The sequence below is a fragment of the Larus michahellis genome, chromosome 4 (genome assembly GCF_964199755.1).
Source record: "Larus michahellis chromosome 4, bLarMic1.1, whole genome shotgun sequence".
NCBI classification, from domain to species: domain Eukaryota; kingdom Metazoa; phylum Chordata; class Aves; order Charadriiformes; family Laridae; genus Larus; species Larus michahellis.
In genome coordinates, this window is record NC_133899.1 from 7,007,507 (window position 1) to 7,032,541 (window position 25,035).

The 25,035-nt window shown below is 38.1% G+C and overlaps 1 protein-coding gene across 3 annotated transcripts in view; it reads right to left on the minus strand.

The window, feature by feature from the left end:
• The window catches only part of WWOX (WW domain containing oxidoreductase), a 531,298-nt gene that overhangs the window by 224,095 nt on the left and 282,168 nt on the right, over nucleotides 1–25,035 (minus strand). Inside the window, exon 9 of one of the 3 annotated variants that reach the window (XM_074582862.1) lies at nucleotides 1,868–3,128. The exons of 1 other annotated variant lie outside the window; for it this stretch is intronic. In XM_074582862.1, coding sequence (XP_074438963.1) covers nucleotides 3,078–3,128 — 51 coding nt within the window. In that variant the 3' untranslated portion in view covers nucleotides 1,868–3,077. Of the gene's footprint in view, nucleotides 1–1,867; nucleotides 3,129–10,266; nucleotides 14,359–25,035 lie in introns of those variants that run through there. One more of the 3 variants, XM_074582860.1, reaches the window with a different exon arrangement.

The window sequence follows — 25,035 nt, forward strand, 5'->3', positions numbered from 1 at the left end:
CTGTGTAGACAAGTTTAGTTGTAGTGAGATTTCAAATTAAGAAAATGTAGTTTGCGTGCAGATTTTACTGATCTCATCATTGTGCTTTCTGGATAATAAATGTGATATCTAACTACCGTACAGCTCTTGCTGCACAAAATCTATTTACAAACATATTTCCAATATTCCTATTTTTACCTGCGCAAGTTTTTGCATGGCCTCTACTCCTTCACCCCAGCTGCTGACAGCCTACTGTATTAGCCTGCTACAGAGAATATTCTCAGAAGGTAAATGGTTTCCACTTAGAAAACCCTTAGAACCAAATCTCGTTTTCACATCATAGTATTGATTAGAAACACATTTAAACATGCAGTCACTAAAGAACATAGATGAGAACTCCTAAAATTTACTAAATTTTAATGATGTTTAAAACAGGTATTTTCTAGTTAAATATAGTGTGTACTTGAGGGTGTGTGGATATTTCTGGAGTTTCTCTGGTGTTCCATAATACAATACCGTATTTTTAAAATAATGCATGAAAATGAGGGGGTAGGGAAAAGCCATTTCAGTACTTAAACTTCCCAGCTAATTCTAAGTCTCCATAACATATCACTTCATCTCCTCCAAATAAGAATAAAGACATAAAAAAAAAATCTAAAAAAAAAAAAAAAACCACAAAAAAAAGAAATATCCTGATAAGGTTCATGCAAAAGCACAGATAATCTACCCAATTTTCTAAACAGTTATTGTGACAAAACGAATTGAAAAGGTATTGTAGATACAAGAATACATAAATGAAATGCATCCCACTGGAAAAGCTTTTTTGCTCACATTGTCATTTACAGCTTCTGAATTAATAGACCAAGAAAGGCACCACAGGCACCAACAAAATGCAGTAAAACCATTGGCAGCCAGTGGTGTCTCAAAGTTTAATTCCCCTGGGGAGAAAAGGACACTGCCTAATCTGTATTCAGTCCTGACATTGTCCACATCTGATATGGAACATTAGCTACTAACTCTCTCAATAGACTAGTGTCCTTCAGTTTATATTACTTTATGTTAATAGTAGAAAAATTACACACAACATCATTTATCATTGTTATACTGTACTATACAACCCATAGCTTATTTTAATATATTTATTTACCCCTACGAGGTACAGAAATTTAAACATATATCTCTAAATCTATATAAATTTAAAGATAAACTTACAGTGCGAGTACCAGTGCAGAGCTGCAAAAGGGATATCCCCCTTATTTTAATCGTACATACAATCTAGCGAGTGATCACATTGCTTTAATATGAGAAAAATCACGTTATTTGTGTTATAAATCTTACAGAATCAGTACATAACACAATGTTGTACCTTAATCATAATTTATCTTTTGATTTATTTTTTTCAGTTCCACTCCAGGCAGCAGCTCTGCTGCTCTATTTTCACATCCTCCCTCTCCCTCGGCTCTCTGCCCTTACATTATTTACCTACAGCTCAGGTAGGTAAGCTCAGTCCCCCTTTAAAGTTAAAAAAAAAACAAAACAATGCAGCTCATGAATCAACAAAGAACTAGGATTTACTTTTTTGCTGGATCACAATCTACATCTCAATGCATCTAAATTTCAATTAGCCTGTTTAAAAACACCTGCAGTCAGTGATGTGTGCTGTTTGCCTGGGCTATCCAGAAAAGAAAAGAGACAGCAATGACGAAGAGGAGAGAGAGAAATCTTTACTCTCTTAAATGCGTATAATTTTGGTTTTAAGAATCTAAGATGTCAAAAAGCTTATTAATGTTGGATCTGTTTTTCAGAAGGGGTAATTATCTACAATCATTCAATCACAGTTTCAGGTAATAATTTCTACATGAAATTCAGAATTTTGTTTGTTAATGGGAGCTGGTTTTATTTCAGTTCATACAGAAATGTTAATCTTAATTTAAAGGTTCAAGTAATGGAAAGTGTAACACCGAGCCACAAATACATTTTTTACAAGATTTAGTATCCTTCCAATTATAAAATTCCATCTCATTTCCAAGCTGAATTTGTGCAACTTTAGCATCCAGTTTTTGGATCTTATTCCATTCAAACTTCTTCCATCGAGCTTCTGTGCTGTTGAATAACTCACTGAAGTCCGACTGGTTTTAGAACAATTACTCCAGATTAAGTGGAAGTGAAGTAGAGTGACAACACGAGAGTATCTTTGGATGGTGAATACCCTTTGGTTTTACTACTTGCCAATGAACATTTATACTAAAATGCACTGAAAACAGAGAAAAATAAGCAACCCCCTCATACATACAATTATTAAGAATACCGTAGCCCGTCTCTACAAATAGTCAATGCGACATTTTCTCAGGTCAGATGGTTTCAGATCACTTTACTGAGCAAGAATACTCAAGCATTTCCCAAGTACAAACTAAGTTCAGATCCTGACATCCTGTTGAATATTGCAGCATTTGTCAAGAAATCACGACCACAGCTTCCTTGTGGCAAGGAGAGCAGGTTACGAACGAACCTCTTTTGCTATAAAACACAAGAAGGATCAGATCCTTAAACAGTCAGAGTTTCCATTTCACAGCAGTTTTTCCCAAGTAAGAAGGGAGTGATAAATTCAATATTTGACCTTAGAATTTGTAGGGCAGCAATGAAAGAATATATTCCATCCAACAATATTTTTAAAGTGAAGACACGCACTTAAGATTGTTTTAAACTTTTTCCTAGTTACAAAATAACTTCAGTCACACTAGGATAATGTCTGTTCACAGAAGAAAATAAAATAATTTAAACATGACAATTAAAGAAGAGAGTTTGAACATAAATGTTATCACAACTGCACTAGCTTATATTCACAAACATGATCAACTTTCCACTGGTGGTGGTCATTTATTATTTGTACTACAAGCATTACAACGGAAAAAAACCCTCTGCCCTCTCTCAGGATAAAAGACATGTAGAAGAATTGGTCAGTTTGTACCACGGTGCTCTCGCAAAACGAAGGCAGACAGACAGACAGGCTGGTAGATAGACGTTCTTGCTTGCTCATTCATTAAGGTCATCTCCTGACCTGCGTGCCACCAAGGGAAAGGCAACAGCTGTTTCCAGTATCAGTGGTAAGGATGATGGAAGTGAATTAATCCACAGATGGAGACCAGCACCTGAAGGGACCAGTCTGGTGAGCAACAACAGTCTTTGCCTGAGAAACACACTTAAATGTTACCATATGGAGCGCTAACAGAAGACAGAGGGGAATGAAAAACTCTGCACGTCGTGTTATTGCCACAAAAGCTTAAGTATCGTGTTATTGATAAGGATAACAAAAAGACTGTCTGCCTAGGCATTTCTGATTTAGAATTCATAAGCTATCAAATTAGTTAAGAAGCCTTAATTAAGAGAAACTAGGTGATCAAATTAGTGAACTACATGGGAAGATTCCACCCAAATAAAGCAGTGTAAAATAAGATCACAAGAGAACAGAACTCAGAGATGCAAAAGACCCATTAAAATCCGAATCAATTCCCCCTGCATGATATATTTTTCAGACTGAAGATGCGTCGGCTGTTAAGCGGATACGACACTTCATGTTAGTCAAAAGGCTGAAAAGCTGCAATCATGTTTTATTAAAGTAACCACACATGCTGGGCTGGGCTGAGGGAGAGCACCAGAGTGCCAGAAAACAAGAACAATTAATTTAACATCTCTGAACTCTTACAAGCAGCATTTGCAGTTCAGACACCAGAATATAACTGTCCATCTTTATTTGAATGTATTTTCTACACACGGCTTCAGGGTCTTTTTGGAATAACACATGGGAAGAAACAGAACTTCACTATCAGAAATGCCAAAAAATACAGCTCAAATATATTGACAAAGATGGAGACGTGGACAGCAAATATTTGGAGATCACTGGCCAGTTTCATCTCTCCCTTACGAACCATAAAAGTCAGTTAACTAAGGAAAACAAGTGCTTGCACAGTTAGGAAGCCTGTGTCCTGCAGCACCGAGGGCTGCGTATGGCTGGTATTGCAGAAGGGCAGAGAAGAATCCTCTTTTTACCACCAAAACTGCCAACCGGGGCAGGATTTGGCAGACAATTTTCACTCTGCCAGTTGACAGCAGGTTACGGTACCTCTGAGGTCTTCTCTGGGCATTTTGCCACAGCAAGAAATTCCAGATTAAATTAAATGGACAGGTACGACCACTCAGTTCTGAGAACAGGTATTTGTGCTATCACCACATGACACGTACTCCTTCCTCACACTCTTTCATCTAGTTTTATTCACCATAAGCAATTGTAAGCCTGGAACAAGCGTGTTCATGTTGCAGAACAAATCAGAGGTTTCCCTTGATTTTTGCTCCCTGAAGTGTGCCCCCAGGGTAACAGCTCTGGGATCATCAGATTAAGAAGTAAGTGTGTGTACGCTTCTACTTCCAAGGCCTTTTTAGTGTTTACATTAAAAAACACATTTTAAAGTTGTATTAGAAATAAGACATCAATAGATTTCTAAACTGAGACTCAGGGAAGCAAATTTCAGCCCATTCAAGCAGCCTTAAATGAGGAGGAAAGGTTTACCTACTTTGAACGTACTTTTACATTTCGATAGGTTAAAAAAGCTTCATTCCAAAATGAAATTTTGCAGGTCATTTACTGATTGTGACTAAATCACCTTCATTTATTACCACATGGAAAATAAGCCACTGTGCTCTACATGGGAGGTAATCTTAGCTGCTTAGCAATTTATTCAAATACTCAGAAGTTAAAATCATTTCTGGGCTGTTCACTCATTAATAAGGACAGATGGATGGCAGTGTGAGATATTATTTGAATATCTTTGAAAGATAATTCCTAGTTTATATAGGTCAAAGAGGTTTCCCTGTTTACATATTCAGAACTGTACAATATAAAGAAAGATGTATTTCAAGATGGGATTCTGTGAGGAGGTTCAACTTCTGGGGCAAAATGAGCGCCACACAAATACACAGAATTTTTCCTGCCCTGTTTTCTTCGTAATGGGTATGCAGGTTCTGTTAACAGTGAACAAATACAGCCAAGGCAGCAGAAGGCAGCTGTTCTACAAAGACAAGTAAACATCAGTAATACGGCATTGCCTTTTTCAAGCAGCACCTTTTACTGTTTCCAAAGGTTTTGAAAAATCCCTGTTCTTCAGTCCCAACTGGGAAACCAAGTCTTTCCCCCTCCTTTTATGGGGATCCCGCAACAGGGGATTGAGTGACAGGATTTGGGTCCTGCAAAGCATTTTTGCAAAGTATTTTGCCCTTTTCAGGTGGTGCCAATTTGTGTAACAGTGCCTTGCTAACAAAGAGGAAGCATCCTGTCATAGTTTCAGAGCATCTTCTCTATTGGATGGGGGCAGGGAGCCAATGGTTAAGCACACCAACTATGTCTCTTTAATTAGGTCATTAATCACCATCCTTCAGAGCTCTTGAGATTCTTTATTTCAAACCCTACATGCTTAAGATTTAGAAAAAAAATTTCTTCTCAGCTCTGAAACCAGTAAAATACTCTTACCATTCCTATCAGAACAATAATCTGCCTATTTACCTATCACTTTAATTCTTCCGCGCGTATATTTTCATCAGTGCACCGGGTGTTCCTCTCCAATCTCTGCCTGCAGGAGTCCAAGAACAAGTCACCGAGCTCCTTCCCCATACCCCAGGGGGATGCTCTGTTCTCATCCGTAATGACATAAATCCCGAGCAACTTATTTACATCAGTGAAGTCACCCAGAGGTCACAGAGAATGCTTTTGGTTTCCTTTGCTTCACCCTTTTGCTTTATCCATTACTTACAACTTTTAAAAAACAACAGGTGCAGTAAACTAAAGGGTACGCAGCAGAACTCAGCTGCCAAAAGGATTCGCAGTTTGAAATGTGGCTTAAGAAAAACTGCACAAAATCTGTGCTGCAAAAACTTCTATTAGCTCATGGAAAGTAAAATGCCTTCTGACCAGATTATGAGAGTGAAGGGGAGCATCCAATTTTCTAAATTTAAGCTATATAACACAGATCACTGAATTTTAGCCAGTTTCTTCTGTATTCAGAGCAATCACTCACACATGACTAAGGCCTATTTTCCAGAAACAGCTAGTCTTGAAACATTCATAATTATCCCTTTTTACCATACTATTGCTGCTGTATATTATTCTAAATCAATGTGAACAGAGAACTGGAACCGAAACTCAGCTGCAAATCCCACAAAACTTTACATAGTTCAGAACTCTGGGCACTGAAGCTGATTTTTGCCCTTTAACAAAGATATTACGTATAAGCAGCACACTATGTGCTAGCAAAGAAACCCACCTTTGGAAGCCTGAAGTATATCTTCCAGATAGGCTAAGAAAGCTGGCAAATAACTAAAAATGCCATTAAAATGCACATTTTCACATGCCCCTTGTAGTACACCATGAGTCAGAATGGGGATGCCTTGATTTCCTGTTGTACAGGCACACGGGACTGCGGTGCGTGCAGCAGGGGGACGTGGCACATGCAGGTGTGTAGCACACTGACAGCACACTCTGGCACCAGGGACAGAAAATGACAACAGCAGCCTGCCTAAACGTGCCTTCTACCGACGATTCCGAGATGGAAGGCAGCCTGCCAAAAATCAGTATTTTATATTAGGCTTTTTGTAGTTTCTTAATAATCTGTAATCGCATGGGAGATGAGTGGATATTTACTCCGTTTCAGTATGAGTTTTGTTGTTTTCAGCTTAATTTAATAACAGCCTAATCCTAGAAACGGCTGAGCATAAAAACTTCTGGTCTGCATCTCTCAGAAGTGGGCCCCCAAATCCATAATTTTCAGCTTACTTCACTTTCTGTAATGTGTTATCTGCTGTAAGTGGCTCCACGATGGACTAGGATGGACTATACTGAGTTGCTTCTGAAACAACAGTCAAGTGTGGAAATGTGGTAGCCAAAAGAGTCAATAATTCTAAGCTGATGGAAAAACTGAAAGAGAATGGGTAGATGAAAACAGCGGGGGGAAGGAGGAGGACAGCAGCAGGAAAGAGTAGCAGCCAGGGTAGGTCCAGACAGAACTGTAAAGACATGAATCAAATAAGGAAAAAAATATAGAGGCAGATTGTTAAACCATATAAAATGTTATAGTTGCACTGACAGAGGCAGAAAATTCTTCACCCACTGAATCTCTTTTCCACAGAGTTTAAGCTCTGAAAAGACAGGAGGGCAGAGAGAAAAAGAGATAAGGAGCAAAAATGAAAAGACAGAGAGAACACTAAATATGAACAGTTAGAAACTGTATTGCTCTTTGGGCTCGGTACAGTGCCCATAGAGTAGGTTCAATTTGTTTCAGTTCTTGTTTGTGGTGAGTGTTTCTGGAGTTTCAGAGCAGTTGTGAGTAAAAGCTCCACAAAGGACAGAGGCGAGAGCTGCCCCAGGACCCGAAGCCAGCTGGAGTGGGACACGAGCACTTGGGTCTCCTGTAGGTGACAAGTGTTGCTGCCTCAGAAGAAGAATTACTGTTGCCATTATTTTGTTGTTTTACTTAATGTAACTGCTGGCAAACAACATTTCATCTTACTTTGCTTAATTCTGGACAGCCAGTCATCCTGAGATACTGGTTTTACTTTTATGTATTATTATAGAATTATTTGTATAGCTGTTATTTCTCAATTAATGTATTCCCTTCAGGCAGCTGCAGCCTTTGACATTTAGTTCCTTTCCAGATGAAGCCACCATTGCCATCTCTAAGCCTTGAGACCTTTTTAATCCATCAGCCATCATCACCACTATCCCACGTTGCGGGCTCTCTTGTTCCCAGCTTGCTCGGCATCTGGAAGTCACAGTGGGACTCCTATATCCTTGGGTCTTAAGAGCAGATAACCTTACCACCTCCAGTTTCTGCTGCTCATTATGAATATTTCAGTCTAACTTGTTTAGCTTTTCCTTGAAATGACTATGGGTTATTTTTTTCTTCCTTTCATCAAATGCCAAGTATTTACTGCATAAACTGAGAAAAGCAAGTGAGAAACTTGTGCACAGAAATGGTTACACTTTAACGAGCCTCTGCTTTCTCCAGGTACAAGGACAATAAAAGGCATTTAAATGGTACAATTGTTATCGAGGACCTATCATTTGGTTATGAGCAATGTCCCTATTATATGCAAGGGGGAACACAAGGAAGCGCTCAGAAACTTCTCAGGGATAATTTTTGGCAAGGGCTGGCTTCTAAATGAAAGCCATCATCAGCTGTCATGAGGACACATGGAAGGAAACTCCTTGCCTGCAAACAAATGATGATTTGTCTTTCTAATGGAAAGACAAATGATACAGGTGAAGAAAGACGTGGATTACAGCTTGAAAACATAGGCAACAGTAGTAAATCCATTCCATTAGAACAAAATATAAAGCTTTCTGCTTGACTTAAAACCAGTACACGGAAACATGAGACTGAAGTAAAGTATTACCACCAGTTACCGAAACTTCACGTGAAATAGCCTTAAGGAAAGGTCTGTCATACAGCAGAGTAATCACCAAAATAAACACAGCTTGCAACTTGCAACTACACCGCATCCATACAGAGATACTAACAGCAACAGAGAACATCATTAAGGCATCCTATGAAATACTCGCACACTTCTTAGAAGCCACTACCACGAACTGACCTAATGTTCTATCAATAAACTTGATAAACTCCAACATATACAATAATATATTCTACATTTCAGATTTTTTTTTTCACATGCACTGCAAGTTAAAACCTTAGTTCCACACAAAAATACAATTACTATCCCCAAGATAATCAAACACAGGTCGGTATTTTGTCTATGGCAAAAATAAGTCTGAAATTCCCATTTTATACTACGGGATGATGGTAGAAACTTTAATGAATGTCTTTGTAATATCTAGAATAGAATTTCCCACATGGACCAAGATAAATATCATCTTCTTAATTATCTGTTTGAAATATGAAGGGCAAACATCTAGGCACTGCGTGCATTTACTCCAAAGGCTTGATCAGGATTTTTAGATAGTATTAGCAAAATAAACTTGGGACTTATCTGGTGGATGTCTACTTATAGTGCATCTAGAAAAAAAAAATGCTTAATTGGGAGGATGTGAATGATGAGAGGGCTACTGGCTACACCGAGGGAGAGTCTTTCCCATCTATTTCTTCTATACCTTCCAGAAGCTGTAACTCCCTCTAGCACGTGAAGGGATTGCGGGATTGCACATCCCTCTTATCCTTCCCCAGCATGTTGATACATGGCAACTCCAGCTCTCGGCACCACAATCCAACAAACAGGGAAGATCATAAAATATTACGTAGGCACAAATTGAATGAGCATCTCAGCATTCTTGGGACTCCTTGTAGAAGCTGGGGGGAGGGTTATTGAAAAGCGAAAGGAAACGTGGCTTAAGAAAGAAAGGAAATATGCTTTTACCACAGTGAAATAAAAATGCTTTGCAAATAATTATTGGCAAAAATGGAATAAAATAACAGCTTTCTAATTAATCGTATTCTGGTATGAACTATCACCCCACCAGAATATAAATATTTTTGTGGTACCCAGATTATCTGCAATTATGTGTCCCAGTGAATTATTAATATCGATGTACTAACGGAGTTCTAAAAAAAAAGAAAAAAAGCTTTCCTAAGAAAAGGGGACAAAACTAAGTTAATAAGTCATTCTGCCTCAGATCTCTGAAAGATGCGTTAGTGATGATGTTTCACACTTTCAGTAATTTTATAGCTACTGTCTTATCTACAGCCTGCTGCAAAATTACAACTAGTAAGCTGCCAATTTAAATGGCAGATGTTTGTCCCTTTTTCTTTCAAAGCTGAGCTTCCCTTCTAGAGACATGTATTGAACAGTTCTTGCCTGACCTATGGATTAATCAGAATTTAAATACTGTTATTATTTCAACAGGCACTTCTAATATCTGTATTTCCTGCCATGAAATGTAATTAGGGGAAATTAATTTACCAGGGGACCTCTGAAGCTTTACCTTCTTCCCCACTGCTATTTGCACTGGGCGACATTCAAATGTAATTCCCTTCTCTTCCAAGTATATCAGGGCTATCTCCTCTAGACTGCCTCAGAGCAGGAAACGTCACCCAGTATTTGGAAAGTTCACAAATGTGACATTTTTCCAGTAAAACTGTACTGTAGCAGTCAGCTTCAATAGGTTTATCACTGTTAATGAAAACAATTGGAAATACACTGAACATCTTGCTTCATGACTGAAATCAGTCTCTAACTATATTAGAGATGCAAGCCAGTGCTCCAGGACAGATTATCTCCCCGTGAGTCTCTGATGGACCTTTACTGTTTGTAAATGCAGCTGGTACTCACTGTTGTCAGTTAGATAATAAACGAGGTACACCTCCGTTCACATCCCTCCTATTGGTTTTCCTGTTATGTTCTTAACCTGTACCAGCCTTTCTTTCTCAACATTGATTTTGATTTGGAGGGCACGTAATAATATTCAGCTGCAGTGCAATATTTTTATACTCAACTTAAAAAAAAAAAAAAATCAGTTTGCAGCCGCATTCAAAAGCTCCATGGGCTGCAGGCCAGGCTTTAGGAATTCCTGTTACGCAGGTTATCCGGAGACAGAAATGAAGAAACACACTAAGTCATGTGTGGTAAATGCAGCCCACCTTTTGCAATTGGGTTTTGAGGATTTTCACTGTGAAACAAAGGCCAGGGCAGTCTGCAGGAATGAGTTACAGAAGTATGTTCTATTTAACTCAACAGTGTCAGGCGTATAACGTGCCCTTTATATCTATAGTTTATTTTAACACATATCAAGAAGACAGAAAATTAGTGATCAATGTAGAAGGGAGCATGAGGTTTCATTATAAATTAATGTAGGAAGACTCGGATTTCAATGATGAAATGAACATGAATCTTAAAAATTGTCTGTCTATGAAACAGATGAAAATTATTACAGTATATAACTTTTTCGTGACATTTTACTGCAAAGGGCATATTGTTACAAAATTCAGCAATGATGTAGCTAACAGAAATACTGCAGGCATAGATAAGATTATTTATGTAACATGATAAAACATGAAACATGGATGTATTTGAGTCATCGGGTTGCAGAGTGGGAAAAATACTTTGCCCTGCTCTTAAGTGAACCCTCCCGTTAAATCAAGGAGCAACGCAGATGGGACTCGTTGGGAGCCAAGTTTGCACAACACTAGTCAACAGTCAAATCCAGTCCACACCATTGTGTTCCGGTGCCCAGAAAGAAAAAAGAAAAAGGAGACAGTGCAAGAAAGGTTCAGAGAACTTCACTTGGGTGTCCACTTTAATGGTGGGATTTTTTCCCCAAATGCAAACCATCCCTGTAGCAACACGGGAATTCACTGGTAACTGGATGAAGAAGTCACCTACTGAAAATGAGACTGAGTAAAGAACGTCATCTCTAAGTAGTGACATTGCAACACGGAACTGGTGGAAAAAAATCGCTGCAAAGTAATTCTACTCCCCAAGCCAGAGCTAAAGAAAACTCACAAGCTCAGAAGCGGCCCTGGCTTAGTATTTTTGGAGACCTGAAATTAAATTCAGATTCTGGGATATTTCTAAGACAGAAAGAACATACTTTGATTGACTTACATATACACGTGATTGACTGACAAATAAACACAACTGATTCCTAAGAAATAATCACTAGAATACGGAAAGTTCAGAGTTAACAGAAACAAATATTCGGCAGAATAACAGAATCTTTATCAGCTCAATGAATCTTGGATATACAACCATTTTAAAAAAAATAAATCCCACACATCAAAACCAGACTGACTTACATGCGTAAAATTTGGGCAAACTCTGCTGGACACATTTCTCTAATGCAAATGCGATGGAGAAAATAGATTTTCACACAAAACTAAGGTCAAAATTAGGTTTATCTTGGAACTAAAATCTTAGTCTTACCTAAGAAAATATTTTCCCATCTGTTAAGTTTTCAACACTATTCTCGTTAGAATTGTACAACTCAATCCAAATATAAATTACTTGCTATCCTTAATTAATACAACCTATATTCAATCTTTGTCTTTTGTTTTTGTTTCTCTTCCCTTGTCCGTCCTTCCTACCTTGCCAGGATAAACCATTCTGTTACATTCACAAGCTTCAACTCTACTCACACCACTGTGATTTCCTTTAAACAAACAGAAAGACAGTAAAGGAAAGAAAAACAGCAAGAACCACCTGCAAACTATTATGATTTCTAAACCCACCCACACAGCCTGTAAGTTATAAGTAAATGAAAGCAAGAAGATTTAAAGAGAGAAATAAAGTATGTTTGTGGGGTTTTTCGCCCCCCCCCCCCCCAAATACTGTGCAAACAGATGATACTGAAATCTTTAAGAAAAGTTTGGTTTTTTTTTTTTTACACTTTTTGGTTGTGTTCAAACAGCAATTTCAATTTCCTTCTTTGGGAATGGTTTAACCTCATCCCTGTTATCTGAGATGTTCATGATGGGCTAAATCTTTACTGGATGAAGACCACCTGAGCTCACCAGTCTGACAACCACATTCCCTAGCAAAAAGCCATGGAATTTATGATTTTCCTGAAAGGCCAGTTTTCATCTGATTATGACACTGATATTTTTGTTGTTTATCGGACCAAAGAGGTTATCACTTCCTGAACACAACTGAGAGAAACTGGTCAAACAGAGCAAGCTATTGCCTTTTTTTTTTTTTTTTTTAAACACTTGAGAAATCTTCATTGTCTTTCTCCTGTTACCATGAATAATAAATCATTACTTACAGCCGAAAACTTTCTTTTGGAGAAAAGAGAAAAATTGACGTCATAAGCTCTATTCTGTACACGCACTTCACAAAGATCTTCTGTACTGATGCAGTTCTACTACCTTCCAGCAAAACTAGTTCTTTTAGGAGCAGAAACTAGTACTGCTAACCTACAAACTACCTTCTAATGGTTAACTGGAAGGCAAAAACCCCAGAGGTGATCTCATGGCTCTATTGCATCCAGAAGAATTTTGCTGGGGACACGGTAAGCTAGGTTTTCACCCAGTAAATATGTAAAACATTGAAAGTGATCTGAATTATTTTTCCTTGGAAATAAACATAAAGTATAATAAATTCAGTTTAGTACATTAAGATTTACTGTTTCATTTTTACAACAGATCTATCAGCATTCTGTAAAACTGAGCACCTCACTAAGATGTCAGTGTAAAAAAAGCTACTTGAGTATTAAAATGCTTATCACTTACATAGCAACTGAACATAGCCCAAGTAAATGAATTAACTCCATTGCCACAGAATGTACTGGAAGAAGTTCAACATTAGAAAACACAGAGTAATTTTTCTTTCACATATCTGCCTTACTCTTCAGCTGGATGAAATTTAACATAACTGTGTTTTCATTTATTATATGTAATAATAAAGGCACAATAGAAATACTATAAAGTTAAGAGAATGGTGCAGTATTTGCCTAAATGTAAAATAAACAAAGGACGCATTTATGAAATATGAATGCCAAGAATTACAAGGTCTGAGCCCGGCCATAGAGGAAATACAAAAGAATATTGAAATATCCATTTTAAAAAATCCAAAGAAGCTTTATGAGCAGAAGAGCCACCCATGAAGTTTTTTGGTCTGAACTTTCAGCAGGTTAATACAGCTCTCGCTCGCTCCCTCTATATCTCACTTTGCATGTCAAATTGCCAGCCTCGGAGCACATCAAATTGGGACCATGCAATGTAACTTAGAGCAATAAGTAAGCCAAAAATCACAAGGCTTAATATGCATTACAACCAATACTGCTGAGTGTTTACTACTACTTATTTGATTTTACTTTATTACTTTCTTCCCTTTGTGCCTTTGTTTTCTACCAAAGACTTTATTTATTTATTCATTCTTTTATTTATTGAGGAGTGATATCTGAGAAGTCAGCCCTCTTTGGGCAGGATAATTGTGGATGGGAAGCTGCTGTGAAGTTACAGGTTTATATCAAAACATCAAAATTCATCATATGAGTTCACCACCTGCCTTTTGCATCTTAATTTAACTACTGACAGATATGAGTGACCACAACTTTCGTAAACTTTTCAAATTATTGTCTGTAAAACAATTTTAAAACTATAAGCAAAGCAACAGCTCAATCAGTGGAAGAGCGGTGATCTTGTGCTTTGCTTTGTCACACAGGGACACCGCTATCTGGGACCTCAGCTTTCTCAAAGTATATTAGCTGTTAAAAACCCACTACACACTTGCAGAGCACCAAAGTTTATGAGGTCAAAAAATGCTCACCTACCACAAACCACAAAGGCAGGCTCTTGGCATTAGCAGCAGAAAGAGACTTTTCACATAGACCACACGTTTGACCAGGAGAGACCCAGCCCTGGCAGCGAGGGACGTGCCGGCTGCCTGCAAGTCAAAAGGTGTTGCTCAAGTAAACACAACGTGTACTACAGAACAACTTAGTGTCTCCACTAAACTGCTAGAGAAAAGCAGCCAAGGAAATTCAGGCAAATTAATAAAAAACAGCTGATGAGAGTTACTGGAGGTTGCAGTGCTTTTCTTTGAAAAGGGCTCTTAATCTTACTAATGCTCTACTACAAACTGATTAGGGGAAACACAAACACTTGAATGTCACCGTGATGAAGCAATAGAGACAGCGGACGCTGCTCTTCAAGCAACAAAAAGAATAGCTTTTGCAAACACCCCAAAATTTCTACTCATCTCTGGACAGTCCCTGCACAGCCAGTTGAGAGCAGATCACGGGCATTCTTTGGCACCTGCTAAACCCAGTGAAAACGCTGGGGACTTAATGATTTTAGTTCTTTACACTGTAAGTACTAATATTAAGTCCTGATAACAACTGGCATGCAATTTCCATTGCGTACATGTATTTGTATGTGGTTATACACAGATTCTGCACACGCAATTAATAATGAAGCTTGTGATTCAAATGCTCTATAGCAACACGCTTTCTGTAATAGCACAAGTAAAATAACATTTTCACTTCTTCTGTGAACTGGTTATTTATCTACCTGTGATCAGTCATTTACACACTATATAAATGCAACAGTACTTACTTAAAATAAATATATGCACATCATCTATGCATGTGTTACGTATTTATGTGCATAGACAGTATATTTGCATTGACACATACACAGACACATGTGTATGAAAATAAATTTTATAGGAAATTACACTGGTAATTTTCCAATAAAAAATAACGTTTCCTACAACTTCGTTAAATGTCTTTTTTTAGCCCCCACGACGGTGTAGGGAGGCTTTATTCTGTGGTTCTGGGATTTCCTACCATCGTACTTCCTTCTCTCTGTATCACCTCCTCTCACTGAAAAGACTTTCCTCTAGGCTGGCATCTGTGTTTACATGTACACATTTTGTATGTACGTATCCATCTGTTTCCCATAGCTATGAAAAACAGTACTTGAAAGAAATTCCTTGAGGAAGTTTGAAGATCTCCATTTTCAGTTTTTTTTCTTTGTGGTTCTTTGGATAGTTTCCTAATTTTATTTTAATGTATTTCATGAAATACTTTTCCAGGCTATTAACTCCAGAACCATTCTGGACATGAAAAATGCTGTTTATCTCATGTTTTTTTATTAATGAAATATTGTCCACTATGTCTAATGTAAGAGATACTGCAAGAGATGTCACCGGAACCTGAGCTCTCTTGCAGAGGGCAATATGACCAGCGTGTTCGACTCGGTACTTCCACAAGACACGTGCCACCTCCCTGACCTGTGCTGCTGCCGGGAACCTGGCTGCACTGCGAAGTTCTGTTTATCCCTCCACGGAATAAATCTGCAATGGTGATTATTCCATTCTCAAGCCACCTGTCCTAAGGAATAACGCTTCCCGTATAGCTGTTCCCAGATATTGGAGTTAGTTACTCCAGGTTGAAAGACAAGTAGAGAAATTAATGACTGGCGGAGACGCTACTTAAATGGCAAAGGGGCAAAATATGGAAAGAGGAATTCATTGCTGAGGCTTTCCTACAGTATCAAAAAAGGATTTGTGAGTATCAGAAGACGCGCATCAGCGTGAACCTGATCGGACAGGCAGGTGAGCAGTACCATGTGGCTGCGTTTTGGCTTAAATTTGGGTAATTGAATGCTGATCATCATTTTACTTCAAATTTCTGAAAAAGAGAGAGGGATGCTTACAAACCGATCAGTGCAGGATCACTCATGTTATTTAGTAGCTAAAGGAAAATGAACCAAGAGGCCCCCCCGACCCAATCCGTTACAGCACTAGCACCATATTTTCTCAGACTATAATCATTTTTAAAAACAGATATTTTTCCGTAGTTGGATTTGCATGTTACTTAGCTTTTTGAGTTAGTACTATTTATAAAAGGACACTGGTAAATACACACTAAACGCCTTTGCCAGTTATTTCCCACAACAGATCCTTGGGAGCCAAGCAAACTGATGGTTTGTGAACTTTGCTACTTTTTTGCCAAATGGTGCTGGATTGACTAGTTAAATTCCGTAACACAAATACACACATTATAACAAACATTGTCAAAGAAACACACATTTCAACAGCACCTGGAAACTTCAAAGTAGGTTTTTTGTGTGTTTGAAGCTGAAACAAGTAAGCAATACTGTTGTCTCCTTAATTTGTTGATTTTGGTGTTTCTCCAGACCTGTAAAGACCAATTCGGTAACACGCAGAAAAAAAAGAATGCATTTGTTCAGCACCTTACCCAGCAAACTCCATGTTATATACAAAGATGAAGCTTTTTTGTTAATGCTAGAGTATATTGAAGACGCTTCCCTATTGTACTTATTTGCTGTATCACAAAAAGTCATTTGCGTGTAGATTTAATGAAATTCAAATGGACGTTAACATCTAAAGTACCCTTATATCCTGTATGTGTATGTTTAGATTTTTTAATTCAAACTGACTGATTGCTGATGACATTGAGTTAGCCAGTAGGTTTGTAGGGCTAGTATCAGTCAGTATGCAAATTATTCCATCAAAGAAAAAGCCAGAAGTATAGGAAAGACCAGAAAAAAACATCAAATGTTCCTCACTATCCCAATACATCAAAACTGTTGTTTTAGAGCTGATGGGACAAGCCTTTGCCTGGTGCGCATTTCTAAGCAAGACCCAAGTGCCATTTCATTTACACAGTGCTCTCTGCGTTAATGCCTCTCCCAGCCACCAGAGCTTGACCACCTTCTCTCTCCAGCTCAAGTACTTCTGGAAACAAAGAACATCTGCTGTCTAGTTTTGCTAGCTGGCTAGTTCTCTGCCTCTAGTTTGGCCACATATGGTAGGATAAAACTGCATGTTTCTTTTTCAACACTGCTTATAACAATAAATTCCCCCTTTAAGTGTTCCCATTCTCAGCATTTATTACAACCCGAGACCAATAGCTGTAACCTAATGAGCACCTATCGCTACTTCTTATAATTTCCTGCAGACCCATTCAAATCAAGGAAACTTCTCCCATTCACGTGGCTGAGAATCAAGCCACGCTCCTTTCATAAACCAACCACCTCCTGGTAGAACAGAGCAACCTGAGACACCGCTTCTGAATCTTATACAGCTGTTTTCTGCACTGCCACAGAACTCCAAACATTAACGCTGCTGTACGATTTCTATTTATTCCTTTGGTATTATTGTCTCGGGCCTTGGAAAGAGCTTTTCTAAAGGCCCTGTTGTGAAAGACATACCACATGAAGAGTAACGATTACGCTGCTGTAGTCTATGAGCAGACTGACTTGCTTTTCTTTTTCCTTTTTTATTCTTTGTGTTTTTCATTTGCTGAAAAACTGTTTAAGGGAGAAAAAACAAACACTTCCCCAGCTCCCCCCAAAATCCCAATTGTGGGAATGTTTGCTTTTTTTGGCAGCACTAATATTTATCCCTTACTTAATAGGAATTCTCCCTTGTGTTAAGAATGTTGCTTTTACAGCTCAAAGATCTAAACATGAAGTATTTTATCAGTATTCTGTTCTTCTCCCCTCTCTGTGCAACTTTGGAGCAGTTAGGAAAAAGCAAATATTAAAACAAAAATTACTGTCTTTGAGTGTCTGTGAAAATTTATGTAGTAAAAAGCAGCTGTAAAATTTTTAATGTTTAAATTAATGTTTTATGTTTACAATAAAAACTCTCCAGCCATGAAGGGCTTTTAAAAGCTACATGCTAAATACAAGCAAAACCTAAGCAAACAATAACACCCCTGTGAAGCTCGGCTTCAACACACGAAATGGCAAATAAGACTTTTTTGTAGACTTCATAAGTTTTCGTGTATTGCTCTACAAAAAAACCCAAACAAAACAACATAGGAATGTCAAAGCTACAAAAAGAGATGGTTAGAATATGAAGGCAAAAAACTGGAAATTCCTTAATAATAGGTTTTTCTGCAATTCTGAATGTATTTGTGATGGTCTGGTTTACTCTTTTATTTGAATTGTGTTTTAAATAAAACAGCTTCTCTCCTCCCCTATTTCTGCCAGCTGTAAGCACTCTGTCCTCCAATAAAGGTTGAAACAAATGAATAGGTTTAAAAGAGGCCATTATGCACGAGCTAGTGCAGACTGGGGAGATGAAATTTTGCCAAATCATACTCCTTTTAAAATCAATAGGAATTCTTGTTATTGGATTCAATGGGAGTATAATTAGGTTCTAAACTCACACGCTTTCTTGACAATGTGGGTTTCTTTACCTTGTTCATTCCTGTTTCCCTCTCAGACATGGAGAAGTCTCGCTGTTCCAAAGTGCTCTCAGTTTGAACGGCGTTTTAGCCATTTCTCCCCTGAAATCTTTGTGGCACAGCCTAGAGAAGGCAAACTCGTAGCACAAGTAACCTCAGCTACTTATACTGAAATCCAGCTGTAAGTTAACAGCAAGAAGAGCGTAGCCCATTCCCCAGCAGACATTTAAAGCCTTGACACCCTACGTTCCCTCCCCACCCTCACGCTCCTGGGCATCGCTTTCTGAGCGCCCCGGTCAGAGCAATCCCACAGACGGAATCATCACCACTGTCGTCTTCTGCAGCTCTGTTTTGTTTGGGAGGTCTCAGTGTAGGGAGACTGACTAAGCCCAAATATATTTAGGCTGAATCGAATATAAATGTGTCCCGCAACTTGATATGATTTTCAAAACCCCTGACAAAGTAATTATAAGAAGATGATATAAATAACTTCCCCTTGAAAGGTCTACCCGGCATTTACCACACTGGCATGCTGGACTCCAAATCAGCCACCGGGGAGTCTTGAGTCCACCCCCATTAATCTCTCAATGATTTGCTTTTATAAACAATGTATTGAACAACAACAAAAATATATAAAGCCACACCATCCCCCCAAGCCCGAGAATTAAGAGTTATCTTTTTCATTTTTTTTTTCCATGCACAGACTTACGATGGTTCATAAGTCAAATCCTACGCAAATAGTTTTAACTCTTATCCACAGTGCTATCTTCATAAATTAATATGTCAGCTTTTACTTTGTTCCAAAAGAAGGGATACAAGAGCACTTTTTTAACTGTTTCTTGGTCAGAGGTAGTTAAACTACTGGGAAGCATTTAAAATGGTGAATATCCTTTTTTATATTTCTCTAGAAACAGAAAAAAAACCCACAAAAACCAACCAAAACCTCATTTTCTTTCTTCTTTGTTTGCAGTACAAAATATTTCTCATGTTAACTATATTTTTAAAGTACATATAACTCAAAAAAATTAAAGATAGTCAGAGAGTATAAGCATTAACACACAAGCTCCCATGTTTATTTGGATAACCGAATTAAAATTTATTACAGGTGCTAATAGTGGCTTCACCTTTCTATAGTTTAAGTCAGTTGTTCCACTAAGCACAACTGAAGATGACCCCAGAAAAGGCCAATCCTGCCTGCTTAGTGTCTTGGAAGAATAATTGGCAGAGTTGTTTGTAGGAAGCACACACAGAGCTTCTAGCTCCCAGTATTTCCAATTCTTGTCAATGCTATAAAACTTAGGAGTTGAATGATTTTGAGGACAACACTCTCCATTCCTACTGATCTCTCTGACAACTGTTTTATCAGAACTTTAAAGGACGGAGACCTGAAGTTCTTAAGGCTCCTCTCTTCAAGGACAAGGGAAAACTTTAAAAAATTGTGTGTGTGCATATAAAATACATAAATACACATACAGACAGATAAACACCTGAACAAGCAGAGAACTTATCAAATTATTACTGTAAAGATCTTGAAAGAACGTTTCCGACAATTCTTTCTAGAAAAACCATGCAGAAATTTTGCCCAAGTCCATCCCACTGGAGATGGGTCCAGAGAATATCCAGGTCCTAAATATGGCTTTTCATGGAGTCATCTCATAGGTATTCAGAAAGTGAGGTAGCACCACTGCAGTGAACATATTTAAGAACGTGTATTTAGATTATTTCCAAGATGCTCTTCAAATATTTAGCACAATCCTCTCCCTCCCACCCTTTTTCACCATTTGCATGACTACATATTTTGAGACTACCTGCACTCAGCTCATCCTTCAGTCTTTGTGTATCCATAATTAATTTGTTCATAACCATTTTTTAAACATGCAGAATATATGCACTGCTATTCTGTAGAGGAGATATTCCTATTGCAGAATATCTGCTGAAAACAGATGAGGACTTTAGCCATGTTATTAGTTTTACTAGTCCATATTAGGTCTGTGACAAGCAAGTCAATTACATTAAACATCAGGTAAATAAAGATTAAGAGATCTTGGGTTTAAAACAAACCAAGGGAAAAAAATGTTAGATTTCATTCAGTTTTCCCCAAATTTGGAAGGCCTCATGCGAGTTTTTCTACAGTTCGTGACTTGTAATGAATACAGTTTGACAGAAACAAGATATGCCGTCTGATAGCAGCAGGGAAGAGAAACACGGTGTGCATCCTCAAACAGCCACCTTACTGGTGAGAAAGGATCAGCAGCCCTTCAGATCCAGGGAACGCGCATGCAAAGCGAGGGGTAGTATAGAAATAGAAGAAGCCAGGACCTTTTAAAAGAAACTATCCCTGTATGGTCTTGTCCATAGCCATAACTCTAGAAAACAGCTTCTTTTCTAACGTGCCCTCCAGGATTAAAAAGGCACAGATATGTTAAAATTAGTATTTCTTGGCCTTGGATAGATTCAGCTCAGGGTCCTCATGTCCTGGACACGATTCAAATAAGCAACTTTTCCATTAGGTAATTTAACCTGCTCATGTGTCTGGTAGCTAAGATTTATTACCTCATTTTTTTAGTTAAAATTTACAAAATTAGGTTTGGACAGCAGTGGGGAACATACAGTACAATGGAGATGTGAAACAAATTTGAATAGAGTAATTCTTAACTACTATTTATCTGTAGATTAAAACCAAATAGACACAATTAAGCCCCAAGAGAGGAATAATACCTGCACTTTCTCAAACCTCTCTACAGCAATGATTTTAGAGTACAAATGGGATATTTTCACTTACTAAAGAGGGAATTTGACAAACATGCTGGTTAAGAAGACTGCAAACAGCTAAAAAATTCTTTATCAAAATCTATACTTAGAATTATCATTAACAATACAATCTTAATTACATACGGAGCTTTTAATGTACAGTGCTTTAAAAAAGAATTCGATATTCCTATCTCCTAATACGAACAAGTAAAAAGACAGATGTGGAGATGAACTGATTGTCCAATTCACCAGTACACTGGTAGCAGATTGTGAAAAAAGTACAATTATCCTATTTCTTAGTGTTAGGAAGGAGGCACCGCTTAGTGCAACCTACGGATTGTTTGCCTCCCAGTATCCCCAGTGATGTCCCGTACAGTTCCTAAGAGTTCCCAAGACTAAGGCATTTCATTTTCCTCCCCCTAAATTTTATTCCCAGGACGTGCCAAGGAGGAGCCCTTGGCAATGCTACTGTGGTCACTGGTGTTTCTGACAAGTCATAGCGGAGGGTATTTTGATGCATTTTGGCATTCCTCCTAGAAACACAAAAAAAGAGGCCTTAGCTGAAACAGTATATAGGAAATGTGACAGCGAATTCTCTACAATTAGTCACATTTTCTGTCAACAGGCACATTTTAAATTACCATTTTTGCAGAAGCCAACTAGATACAACGCAGACCCCACTGCTGGAGAAAGCCTGCGCTGTACTGCACTCAATATACAAAAGATTTGCTGGAGTTCCTTTCTCTCTCTGCTTCTATCTAAGGTATTTGAGTTGGCCCTAGGAGGGGGGCATTTTGCCCTTATGTTGTTCCGTGCTCTAATCTGTTATCCTGGAGAACAGGAGGGCACAAGATCACTGTGCCAGTTACCCTCCCAAATCTCTAATTAATGTTGACAGTAAAATATTAGCCGCAGTATTAACTGCCAGATAAGAGAGAGTATTCCTGAGGCTTGCACATCCCAATCAAGTGGGTTTCATTAAAAAGAGATTCGTTACCAATAATACCAGACAATTGTGACATTTTCTTAGACTAGCACTAAAATAAAGATGACTCACTTATCTTTGTACTGCTATAAATAGTGATTTGTTTCTCTTCCCTCCATTTCATTCCCTCCCACTATCCTTCAATTAGATGTAAAACTTTCTTGTTCTGTTATGGGAGAAGGGAGAGTTAAAAACCCAACACCCAAAGCTCAACAACTCTGTATTTAGGATAAGTCACTCTGCAACATCGCAGCTTATGAGTTCCAAATATAGATGTACCCATCAGCTCCTCCAAGCAGCAGCGTGGCCTACGCTTCCTTCAGCCCCAGAGGCACATCAAAATTGTACTTCTGAGAGAAAAACCCTGTGGCCCAAAATGCAGTTAAAGCTTGGTTCTTCCCATAGCTTCCAACGGGTTTTATTTCAGCTACCTGCATCGCAGTGCACAGTGCCAGTGTATTTACAGTACTGTTTACATTAATACCCGACCCAACAATCATCCTGCAAATATAGCACAATCATTCCAGGGATAATAAGGGAGAACACTGTTTTGCAGCAATGCAATGTTAAAAAGCTTCCTTGCTCTGAGACTGTCTCTGCAATAAAATTGCTGGGTTTAGCTTGTAATATCCTGGTAGGACACATGCATCATGATAAAAATAACACAAAATCTTCCACAGACTCCCAAGTCCAGAGTAACCCGAGTCCCAGTCACACATCATCATACCAAACTTCAGGTAGGCTCAGAGAAGCAAAACGCCTCCCAGGACACCATTACCACCAAAACTTCCAAGTTTTTGCTCTTTCCTCCATAACTTGCCAGTCTCCTCACCCACAGCGTGTCTTTTTTTATGGCATCACAGATACAATTGTATTCAAATAAAGCAAGCACAGCATCTTCATCTAAATGTTAAGGAAATATTTATCAGCACAAAGGCAGTCTCGCCCTGTACAGTGTTTACAGTGTTTTTTATCTTCAGGCTACATTAGGATTTGCTGTGAAATGGCATTTGGAATGGCTTGTGAATCACTGCCAAATGTGGTTGCACCAACCATATTGCAAAGCTTTGCACAGCAGTAATCAGGGGGTATTTCTGACACTGGGAGCAATTGGTACAGAAGAGCAGTAAAAAAAAGATGGTCTGTTCTTTTCTCACTTAATCCCTTCTGTTGAAGCACTCTTAAAAATCAGAATAAAATATGAACTAAGATAACAGATGCCCTTAATGAGGCCCTCTGTTACTCTACTAGAGCGTCTCCGAAAAAATAAAATATATAGATGCTGTTTCAGCAACTAAGACAATAGAATTACAGAGAGCAGAAAGTTTGTGATTCTTTGGGGCAGAGGGTTATCAGCAGACAGGAAGGAATAGCTGGTGAGCTTGGAAGCAATGATACAAATTGCAGAATGCTAAGATATCATCTGTCTCCACTTCTCAGTATACTTCTCTTGATACCAACCCCCACTGCCCTCCTTAAAACTAGAGGTAAGTATATCAATAAATAACTCTGTAACCGAACAGATTAAACTCATGCAAAGGCAGTTCCCACTTTATAAGAAAACCTGCCTGTAAAGAGATTTTAATGCAGAAAAGTGCCGCTCCTTGTTTAAGGGAAACATCACCTTCTTTAAATGTATAAATGCAGAATACTGGGTATGTTTCATTTAGAAAAGAAATCTGATAAAAAAGTGCAAAATGGATCTTACACGCTTTTAATTCTACAAACCAAAACAAATAAATAAATCACTCTAAGACATTAAAAGGTATGTCCAAATCCTATTAAAATCCTTTTAGACTAAAAATCTTCATATTTAATAGCATTTTGGCAGCTGTGCATGATCCACAGAACATTTACGCCAACTGCCATTTGTGGTACCCAGCTACAAAGTGGCTTTTCTGATTATCCTAGTCTAAATGGCATTTGAACGCGCCGAATACTATCCGAGCACTAGTAACCTTCATCTCAAATTTTTCATAAGATTATGCATAAATGCAGTGCTGATAAGCACAACTTCGCAAAGTACAAAATCCTTCATTTGTCAGCAAACGTTATTTGGCATTTGCTTATTGCTCAAGGAGAAAGATCCAGCAATCAGTAGTCTTAATGTAAGAAATAAAGCTTTATACTCAATATTTTCTAAGAACAGAGTATTAGATCTAAAGTCAGTTTATGGATCTTTAAAATAGATGCTTCTTGTCCCCAAAAGGAATTAATTACAGTAATTGAAGAGGAAACCATTACAAACTGGTTTGTAATGCAACTGGAGAAAATTTATGCACTAATTCCTGAATTAAAATTAAGAATTAAAATGCACAGATTTCTAGTAGAGCATCACCTTTTAATACCATTAAACTTCTCTGTGTGGCTTTATATGGTCAGACCTCATTTTTAGCCAAGGCCCAACCTGAACCAGCCTCAACCGCCCCTCTTTATCAGCATGTTATTTGTAAATATTGCATATGTTCATATATCCCTCTAAAACAAGATACGATAAACCATTCAGAGGCTCAGGAACAGGTTGCTAGGGATTTACAGATAACAATAAACTGCAAAGACTCATTTTAAAATTCAGTACAGAGTGCAACGATTTTTAGTTCAAAATTGCCATCAACAATTATCACTTATTTAAATAAAACAAAAGAGGAGAGTCTCAAAAGAA